Raw genomic sequence first — 11833 nt, 5'->3', positions numbered from 1 at the left:
GTAATTTAAGAAATTATGACGATATTACTCGTGGATTAATGCATGTCTAATACAATTAGAACACTCCGATAAACCCTACCTCCACCACAAATATTACATAATCATTAATTTAATTTAGCTGGTTAAAGTTCTTTTACTGCAAGAGTAAAGTAATCAATCTATGCATACCAGTATATGCCCGAAGCCATCAAGGTCGAAAAAGAATTTTCCATAAATCTTGTGTCCTGCTTGCATGATCTTGAATTATATGAACTTGAATGATGAGGGTAACCACAACAGGGGAAAGTATGATTCTCATTTTTGTCTGGTTTAAACTTCAACTTGTCTTTAGTTAGGGCCCCATTCTGAAAGTGCTCTACATGTATAAGAATCAGTCTGACTGTCTATCAGACATCACTTGTCCATAGAACTGTTCTTTCCCTTTGGCTCAATCAGACTTATTCCTCACCCACAAAGTGCCTTTGGGCAAAGGGTGTGCAGTGACCTTGAACCAAATCTCTACATGTAGGTCTAAAGTTTAGAATTTTTTATATCATTGTCCAAATTATTTACTCCTAGCTGGGCTCAGTTTTTTTTCATACTTCAACAACAGTGTTTTTAGTTAAAGGATGCATAGTGACCTTGACCAATGTCTATAGGTCAAAGGAAAGGTAAAATCAGACCACATAAAAAATCATTGTCTGGTCCAGGACAATAATTTTTGTTTTTCCCATTAGCTCAACCTGGCTTATACTTTACAATTAGTGCTATTGGATAAATTTAAACCATGTTCCTAGATCTCCTTGAATTTATTTTGGTCCAAATTTCTTTCCCCTCCACCCACACTTGTTCAGATTTGACTAAATTCTGCATGTAGGCAAGGGGCTAACAGTGACCTCTAGTCAGAAGTTATAGTCAAAAGCAATTTTCTCTTTCTTGTACAAAAAAAACACCTTTTATTGAATAAACAATTTATTAGTAAATAAATCAACAACTGAATAACAGAATTTAAGGTAACCATCACTATATACAAGTCCGACCAGATTGATAGATAATAGCTCATTCTGTGTTTGCATGTGTACCAATTTTTTTTTCGCAAACATATGATCAACCTGACAAATTTATTCCTGAAATCAGATTATAAAATTATTATATAAAATCCCTCTTATCACTTGTATGGTTCATTCTTGTGTAATTCTCAAGTACATGTTATTCACATTTTGTGTAAATAATGCACAAATTCACTTCCCATTCAATTAGTTTTGATACAGATAAAAATCATGACATTTGAATAAATATGGTCATCATAATAGGCATGTTACAAATCAAGCATAAAACTTTAAAACTTTAATTTCACTTAATATATTCTAATTGAAACACTATTTTCCAAAATGGAAAACTAGCTGTCCCAGTTTACAAGAGCAAACTTATTCTGTGATAATTAAGTCACACAAGCATATTAATCAATTTTCATGTGTTCATTACACATAAATGTAACAAATATATTAATGGAGTGACTTTGAATATTAATTGAGGACATTTGTCACATTTTTTAAATCCACTGAGCCAGCTAGAACTCGATGAATGAAAAAACAAATTTTACATACTAAAGTACCGGTATATACCGGGTAAAATAAAACTTTTAAATCAATATATATCACAGCTCTACACGAAATGATGCAAGAGAGTTTTTTTAAGTGTCATTTCTCTTATATCAAATTGAAACATTATAACGTCTGTTGATTCACAGTTTTTTTCTTCACAATCACCAAGTTGATTTTTAAAAAAATTCAGTACATAATCATATGATGTCTCTTGGTAAACCATCAAACTCCAATCTAATTCAGAGGCAGAGATACATCTCTACTCTTTAACATCCAGAGGTCCTATAATTAAGATGAAACAAAATAGTTTATTTGATGCATTTATCAACAAAATGCTAATTTAATACATGTACATGTATAAATTATATTTGTAAACATGCAGTAAGATTGCATCTTGGGTCTTTACAATTTTTTATCAAAAGTTGTTTCTGTGACAAAAACAAATACTCCGATTTGTTGAGAGGTTTTAAACACCTCTACAAGGAGTCATTCTGTAAAAGGCAGTTTACACTGGTACGGATGTATCAAAAAATTCCAGAAGCCTTAATAAAATTAAATATGATACTCGTATGCTATTAAAATCAAACTGATTTTCAAATTTATAACTCTAGTAAATTTTAATAAGTGGAATCATTTAAATTTCGTGGGGGCCAATTTTTGTGGATTGTGGAAATTTTTGTTTATTTGTGGGGATGTAACTTCGTGGATGCTTTGGTTTTTCAGTTTCTGTAAGAAAACTAACTCTTTCAAAATTTGTTTTTGTTGAGGATGTAAATTCGTGGGTGAGGGCTACCCACTTAAACCACAAAAATTGAGCAACCACAAATTATAATGATTTCACAGTACAGAGCTGAAATGTGAAATTTTAATCAATTAAAAACAATTCTAAAACCAATCTGATTAAAATCAGCAATTCTGATACCATCAGAATGGCTGATTTTAATTAATCAGATTGCTCTAAAACATTGTTAAATCACCTTCATTGTCAATTTTGTGGGGTCAACTCCTCTGGCAACCAGTTTTTTGTGAACCATTTCAAAAACTTCCTTTTCCACCCCGTCTTGAATGGAGCCTTTGACATCAATGAAGTTAATGTCAGCAGATGCATAATGGCATGAAATAGACTGAAAAATACAATTTAAACTTAAATTGAAGACATTTAAAGTGACGATAATTATGAGTAAACAATATCTTTTAATGTTTATTTTCAACTTAATATATAGTGATTAACATATTTTAAAGAAGTGTAGTATGAACTTCTTAAGTTTTCATTATTTTTAATACACTTGAAAAGTGTCCACACTGAAATATGATGAGTCACAATCCTAAATATCAATGGATTAAACTAGTTGTCCATTAAATGCCAAACACCAGTAATAAATACTGTGGAATCATTAGATTTCATGGTGGCTCGGTTTTCGTGGGTACCTCGCATCCATGAATTAACATCCTCCACGAATAAATAAATTAGAGTAATAAAGTCATATTTCCTTTATAGGTATAAGAAAATACACGAAATAACCTCCCCACAAACCTGTAAAATTTAAGCAATCCACGAAAATTGGCCCCCATGAAATTTAATGATTCCACAGTAGTGCAAAAAAAAAAAAAAAATTAATAGCTATATAAATAGAAGGAATTATAACATTTTGCAATAAGCATAATAAGCCAAGAAAATTTAAAGCATGTATTAAAAGACAGTGCTTTAAATTAGGATTTTGTTAATTACAGGCATCAGCTGAGGGTAAGATTTTTATGATGTTAGATCGTTGTTATTGTTCATACTAGGTCTTATCTAGACTACATAATATCATTATATGTATAGTGGTACCTTTCGGAACCCCTTTGTCTTATTCATTCCTGATCCATGAATCAGCAGAGGATGGAAGAACACGGTGTCCCCGGTGTCCATGGGCAGATGGACTCTAGGAGCATTGGGATCAAAGTCTCTGACCCCATGGTACATCTTGTTGACACCTCCCTGCATGATAAAAAGAAGAGTTTTATGGTTTTTTATCACATACTTAACATTTAAGTAAATGGTCATCTTTGCATGAAAAAAAATTTTGCTTGCTCCCATCCAAATGACAATAAAGATGACTGGTAATTAACTCTTTTTCTCGAGATTATTATAATATGAAGATACATCTATATATACTGGTATATTTTTTGTTAAAATGTAATTGTTTTACTTTTAATATGAAGATTTCACTTTCCTGCAACTAAGTTTTTTTTTTAATTTCCCAACCAAATGACATATTTTAAAACTTATGAAATGACCAGTGTTTAAAAACTGAGTTCATTGATAGAGAGAGAGAGACAGAGGGAGAGGGAGAACAAAAAACCGAACAACTTTTATGAATTGGCATTAGTACTTCTCTTACTTATTTTTAGTCTGACCTTGACAGCTTGAACTTGATGAGGCCACAAAAAATAACTAATCAAAGGATCAAAGATATTTTTTTTTTATCATAAGTCCATATAAATTGGAATGATAAAATTCGTTCACATGCTCCTTTTAATTTGATTGTCATGTGATAATCATAATAAAATGAGCATGTGATGAAGGTTTGATTTTAATTAGACTGGTCTACTGTAATTTGATGGACAGTTATTAAAACTTGTGATCATAAATACTAGTACAAGTATCATTCAGACATGTATGTTTAACTTTGATAAGATATGAAGTGATAGCTACCTACTCTACCATTAGAATAAAAGAATATTGTCCCACTGTAGCTCTTCATTATCTAGATGTGATAAATATGGGTGTCTGAGCCACCAATGTACTTAATCATCAATAATTGTTCAGCATGTTTTGTAACTGATCTAGTTATCTGATAACAGGACCATTGGTTTAATGATAAAGATATATGCCTTGATATTTATCACGTATATCAATGTAAACATCTGTACCAATACACCATGTTGTCTACATGCGAGTTCTCTGCCCCCCCCCCCCCCCCCCCCCCCCCCCCTGATCATGCAGGCATATTAATAAACAAATGTTTCTTGTTTGTCTGTTGGGAAAAAACCCACTTAACAACCTTATTTCATGTAGATTTGATATGTAAATAACCTCAACATTTTAATCAAAATTCTCAAATATGAAAACCATTATGATGTTTAATAACAAATACATGTAGTGATAAAAGCACAGCAAATTACTACCAAACCAATGCCACACAAGTTGACACCAGGTACACTGTAAATTAACATTTGTGATTGAGATTATCTTAATATCCCTTGTTCACACAATAATGTAGCCACATTCAGGTACATTAAATCAAGTTAAAAAAACATATTTTAAATGAAATTTATATCCACCAAGTATGATTACCTGTACATGTTCTTCAAATAGAAATTGATTGAAATTCATAGCTCTTTAAAAACTGACAGGACTGAAATCAACATGCCCCATTTACTGATTGGCGAAAATCTTCATCGATCTAAGAAAATTAACTCATAGACTGCACGAAATGCTGATGTCTGCAGACTCAAATTCCTAAAGAAGACAATTTGGCTGTTTCTTTAACCTAACATACTGATGCACATTAGCAATAATTTAGTTTATTTTACTGTTTACATACTAATAACTTTAATCCTATTTAAAAGAAGGTAATTGATTAAATTAATATATAAATTTGAGGGTTACCTCCCATTCAGGATAGTCATGTTGGAGTAGTTCCCCTTTGTGAGTACCAGGCAGTACGACCAGGCAGCCATTTTCTCGGTTGACCTTCTGCATGGCTGTCCAAGAGCAGACAACCCTGTCCGCTGGTCGGAACGGGAAGTAGTGCAGGTCCTGGTGTAGAGGGTGTCTTGAGGTTTTCTTGCCTGAAAATTTTTGTATATTTTCAGTTCTCTGCTTTTATCAATACAGAAATGAGACCCAACATTGTCCTGAAAATCAAAAATTTTACACTTGGACATCAAAAAGCGAGGAAGCTACCTAAACATGTTTTTCAGATCTAATAATAAAAGCAACAAAATAATACAATTAAGGTCAGACGACACGTTCCTTAAAAAATCTTTTTTGTATCTCCTCTTAATCAAGAGTTCCAATAAAAAATATTAATTTTATAATTACTTTAAAAATGATCAAAATTTGATTGGATTTGTTTATATGTCTAGATGGTCGAGTGGTTACAACCATGGCTGCTCACTGCAAAAAGCGTATAGGTTTTAGAGGTCGTGAGTTCAAAGCCCCGCCCCCGTGGAGATATTGTTCTGACTAACATAGAGAATTGCTGTGCTGTAGATGTATTTATTTTTATATCAGCAATTCAAGTGCATTTTCAAGAAGATTATATAGGATATTGCATACTCTAGTATTTTGCAGAAATGCCTGGTAAGGTACCCTAATTTTTTGCAAGAAAGCTTGTCAAAGTAGTAGTAAACCATTAACAAATTCCTTGAAAAAGTTATCTAAAATTGAGGAACGTGTCGTCTGACCTTAAACCTTGGTTTAGTTTAATAGAAAATGTACATTAATTTTTTGGTAAAATTATAATTACCGGTATATACATCTTTTTTGAAATTCATGTACGGATAAAAAGAATGGATACAGAATATCTTTTTAAAAACAATTAAATGCATTGTATTTGATGTAGTCATCAAATATCATGTAAGTAAAAAGTACATGTACTATATAAATAATATTTTGAGTTTGAACATGAGTCACATCTTAAATTCATAGCCCATTCTTTGGTAGCTCATACCTGGATCTGGGGGTTTGTTGATCAACATAGTGTGCATGGCCTTGACTTCTTTTCCTGTGAACGCCTGCACAAACTTGATAATCTAAAATAAAAATTTCTTTTCTCATTGCTTTGCCCTTTTAGTTTCCATAAAAAATAATAGCATTTTTGATATTGTACAACTTGTTAACATTATTATTTACCAATCACTGAAAGGTTTGATTCGTAATACATGTATTAACATTTTATTAGAGTCACCCTCTGCATGGAGTACTATGCACAATATACATGTACCGGTACTCTCAGACTAATACAATGTACAGTAATGTAGTACAATGTATGTTTAACATACATACTTTTATCATTCAGTTTCTAAGTAATAATCACTCTTCCTTCTTTTAAAAATTGATACCTGGTACTTATGATTATGAGCATTTTCAATTGGTTAAATGTTCCTTGTTTACCATATGCTACATGCACCATATCTTAAACCTTTTTAAGAGATAGCTTAGATAGGCAGATTGTCGGTTGCCCAATCCTAAAATCTTTATACATATGATGATAAAATATTCTTTATTAATTTAAGTACCTCTGGTAGTTCACAATATCCAAACAAGACGTCGTCAGTTTGAAACTCCTGAAGTTTGGTCACTGCCTGTTCCCCTGGAACAAACTCTGACCGAGCGATAGCTACATCTCTCATTATGGTCAAACCAGGAATTTCAACTTCCCTCCTGCATATCTGCTCAAATCGTTCTCTGAAATAGGAGAGAAAAAGATTTTCTGTTTACAGGGTACTGGTACATGTACTTGAAAGTTGTAAATCAATCTTGCATGTACATCCTACAACACTGTGCTGCACAGGGTTTTGACACAATCCATGCAAAAAAAAAAAAATATATATATATAGTTTAATAGGGGAGATTATACTACCGGTATATATACATTTTTTTTGGGCATGAATTGTGTCTAAACCCTGCGCTGTGTTGCGATCAAATTCATTACCTCATGTGAACTCCACCAAGTATGGATCTGATGCTAAAAGCACTCGCATCCATTACTTTTACATTTAAAATTCATGATTTCAATTACTGTACACAATATTACCCTGGTACTAATTAAGAAAGAATAATTATACAGAAAATGGAATTGGGCCAAATATTTTGCCTTTATCATGATTATAAAGCTTTATTTTCACTCACCCTAAAATCAAATTTAATAAAAAAGAATTGAACACCTACCAGGAAGAAAAAAAAAATCCATATAACTTACCTATAAACATCTAGTTTTTCCTTGGGTACCAGATTCCTTATCACTATGTATCCATTGTCCTCGTAGAACTTCCTTTGCTCATAGGACAACACAGGATTGTCTAATGTGTATCGAAATGACTGCAGCCCAGAATGAACTGCACCAGAGGATGCTGGACTTGGCTGATATGGCATTGAGGATACATACAGTTTGCTATTACATGTATATTTTTAAATTTACAGAGAAAAAAAATAGCAGCTAATATTCCATAATTCTATTTTTTTCAAATTATATTTGCTGCTCGCCTGCTATTTTATTTTTTGAGATAAATATTATAAGATCAGTTATAAATGTTAAAAGAGGGGAAAAAAATCAATAGACCCCTTCACGATAACTGCGGTACTGCTGTCTTGCAGGGCAAAATGATATACTTTGCCGAAATTTCAGTAGATAGATTATAAAATGACGTAAATGAAACAATTGACGTTACATCATATTTCACCAAACTATGTCATTTTGCCCTGCAAAAGAGCAGTACCGCAGTTACCATGAAGGGGTTAATACCACTTGCAAAGAAGTTTCTTAGAATACTAGTAAATAATACCCCTTACAATCTTAATACCGAGCGCAGCGAGAAGCGGGCGAAGCCCGCCTCGCGAAGCGAGGATTAATGGTAACACGTATATATAAGAAAATCAGTGAAAAATGAAAGTTGAATCAGGGGTACTAAGGCCAAAAAAATTTTCTTCCAGCCCTGGGCGCCGCCATATTGACAGCCATTTTTTTTTTGAAAAAATAGTTCGATCATTGATTGACTGGTACTTATCGATGTTTATTGCCCCTAGATTCGATTAAATAAGTTCCAGTGTTTCAATAGAAGGTAATTTAAATTAAAAGAAATTAAAAAGGAAACCAGATAAGTTTCAATAGCGCTTCAATCAAGAAATACGACTTGTTCTTTGTATGTCTTATCAAATTATCAGATGGAAAATAAAAACATTAACATCAAGGAACTGATCTTTTTGATACTGAATAAAGTATTCAATTTTATTACATTGGCATTCATATGAATTAAATTGATGAACAATAAAAGAAGAAATTTAAAAAAAATTCGGAATCACGTAACTCTCTTCGGCTATTTCCGACGACAAAACTTGAACGTTTTACGTCTGAAATATGACGTCATAATGTAGACTGAGCACGCGACGTTTAGTTTAACTGACGAATGATTTGAGTAGGCAACCATGCTGGCGGATCCTATTTTTGCGTTTTAGATAGGTTTTATTATACAAAAATCAAACTGCACTGTGTTAAATCTGCGCTCGGTCCAACGGTCACACCGTTTACATATTAATTATTTATAATATACAGTGATCAGTTTCGTCAGAACTATGTTTAAAATATATATCGTAAATATCAATGATTATAATAATTTAATCAATAATTTTTTTCTTGTATCTCACTCGACCTAGCAGATGAAGATCACATGAGCACGTACCAATGAACACGCACACAAGAAAACATACTGTACAACTTTTATCACAATCATCAGCTGTAAAAACAACCTTCAATGCTGTGAAAAAGGATACAGATATAACAGCATCAGAATTCAGATGCCCAAGTATTGTTCTCAGTCTCTCTGCCATCTTTCCAGAACACACAACTCACTGCCACATAAATGTACGCAGTATTTGACCTGCCCTGTGTTCAACAGTGTTGAAATGAAAACAAACTATGGACTTTGTCCAGTGCCTCTAATCTGGTCTCCAAACACTAAAGAGTTCCACAAAAGGGGCGCAAACTTATTGATCTTGCCAAATCTGTTCGCAACACATGCAAACATGATTTAATTTTAAAAAAAACCCCAAACAATAGATTGTTTTATTCTTTTATTTTACAAATTTAGGAATCTAAAAAATTATTCCCTTTGAGCGTGATTAAAATTAATGATGTTCGATAAACAGCTGATAAGACTATAGTCTAAGTGTCCCTATATATACAATGTAAAGTATACGTTTTCGTGTAATTTATGCAAACGTATATCAGCATGATGCCTGTATGATGTTATACAAAACAAACTTTGCTATCTTTCCCTGGCGTTTCTTTATCGCTTTAAGTTCATTTTTTATCCATATTATATTAAAAATGAAACGTTTCTATTAACAGTGTTTAATCAATTGAAATTATATCGGCTTATCATTTTTTAAAAACGTACACTAGGATTTTTTTCAGTGATCGTGTTTTTTTCTAGAAATTCGAAATGTGCTACCAATATTTTACATCTTTCAAGGTTGTATATAAATATTCATGAATGTAATAAATGAATGCAACTGTAGTATGGAAATAGACAATTACTATAATAATTATTGGATATTCCCCTGATGGATACTCAGAGTAGTGTTAAAATGATAAGAAAACACATATACTAATAGATAAAATTCTAATATATATGGCAATACACCCCCCCCCCCCCAAACCTACGATGGCGACACGTACTGGGATACTTGTATACATGTACATGTATATTGTAATACGGTATCTAAGCAACGTCCAAATAAAGGGACGGATAACGTTATGTATAGTTACGTATCAATTATATGATTGTGTACATGTACATATGTACAGAACATATATACGCTGTTCAATTATATTATCACCACGGTTTTGACACTTATTTAGTTGATCTCAATGCCATATACGCCCAAAAGGCGGAAACAACGTTTGGTTATCTACAGTCAAATCTGGGGTATTCTCTCTTCTTTTTATATTTATTTACTTTAATTAATACCTTTTCTTATCGACATAGTATCTGTGATGATATAATATAGTACATAAATGCGCATCAGGCTGAATTGAATAACTATAGGATTCAGAGAAAGTTATGAAACTTATACCAGTGGCGTCGGAAGCACGGTGTGTGTGTGGGTGTGTGTGTGTGTGTGTGGGGGGGGGGGGGGCTAGACTTACCAGAAACCTTGACAAGCCAAATCAAAAAAGGGGAATATGGTTTTGTCTAACTTTGTCCACAAAAGAGGGAGGGTTCAGCCCCCCCCCCCCCCCCTCCCGTTCCGACGCCTATGTATACCATAAACAGTTTCCATAAAATTAATTTGATTTACATTTGTTATTTATAAATTTAGTCTGCACATTATGCCAAGTATGAATTTATTTGAGATTAAGAAAAAATATAAAATACATGTACGTATCAAAAGGAAAACTGTGCAAGAATTGGTTAATTATTGAATCGTTTAGTTGTGATAATAAATTTGTGCACAGCTTGAAATATCATTTTGTCCATACTTAAGATAGGATAAGTTATCATCACCATAAAGTATAAGGTTTCAGCAGTTACAAATGTACAATGTATGTCATCTTTCCAAGTCAAGGTTTCTGATCCACTCCGCTCTACATAAAACATTTTTGAAAAAATCATATCCCCTCTATATATAATAGAGGGTATATGATTTTTGGGAGTTGATTTTAATCAACTCTCCTATGCAGTTACTCAGACAAACCGAAAGTGAAACAGTGTTTGGACCTCAGCACAAATAATCACCGCTGACAAGACTTAGTTCTTAAAAATAATCGATAAATTCAATGTAATGTATGCTGAAGCATTGTTTTTCAAGGAAACTTATTTATAAATACCTTGAAAGTAGTCAGATTTTAAATGGTACGAACAATTTAAATATTTTTTGTAGTCGTATATATTCCTACGCCAGAATTCAATATTATTTTAAAAGTCTCGTTCAACTCGACGCTCGCCTGTCCCCGTAAATCCTTGTCGGAGGTTTACGGTGTCAGCCGAGCGTTTGGTTGAGCGAGACTAGAGTTCAATATTGCTTGGATCCATACAATTTTCGAAAAATATTTCTATTACTGATACATAGTTTGATTGAATTAATTTATCTTTAAATATTATTTAACATGATTCATATGGGGGTTTCTCGACATTCTTGTCGAAATGTCCAAAAATCCATATTATAAAAATGTGCGTTATTCAAGTTAGAAACTACATGGTCTTGTCATGCAAAATAACATATCATTGATTTTAAAATAAATAAACATCGACAAAATCAACTCCCGTCAGTTCTTCAGTACTTTGATTTTTCAAAATGTTGTTTTAAAGAAATTTTGTGCAATGATTGTATATATACATTAGATTATAAATTTGTCATAAAAAGATAATTTAAAGAATTAAAAATATGGGTAAAGTCCTGGGGGTTTAGATGCCTGGGGTGGGGGTGGAAGGGGGCGGTCGGTCCTGTCCTCAAGCACCTGTGGTTGATGTCACGAGGA

The 11833-nt window shown here is 32.7% G+C and overlaps 1 protein-coding gene across 1 annotated transcript; it reads right to left on the bottom strand.

Annotated features, from left to right (window-relative positions):
• Nucleotides 1-933: 933 nt before the first annotated feature.
• Nucleotides 934-9285, bottom strand: LOC128160229 (phytanoyl-CoA dioxygenase, peroxisomal-like). Its single transcript, XM_052823526.1, has 8 exons — nt 9124-9285; nt 7556-7716; nt 6873-7041; nt 6305-6386; nt 5239-5420; nt 3415-3564; nt 2561-2707; nt 934-1865 (listed from the first exon to the last, which is right to left on the bottom strand). The coding sequence occupies exons 1-8, from the start codon at nt 9178-9180 to the stop codon at nt 1818-1820; spliced, it is 996 nt and encodes a 331-aa protein (XP_052679486.1). The 5' UTR covers nt 9181-9285; the 3' UTR covers nt 934-1817.
• Nucleotides 9286-11833: the final 2548 nt, after the last annotated feature.

Source organism: Crassostrea angulata, chromosome 8 (assembly GCF_025612915.1).
Source record: "Crassostrea angulata isolate pt1a10 chromosome 8, ASM2561291v2, whole genome shotgun sequence".
NCBI lineage: Eukaryota > Metazoa > Mollusca > Bivalvia > Ostreida > Ostreidae > Magallana > Magallana angulata.
This window is presented reverse-complemented; position numbering and strand designations above follow the sequence as displayed.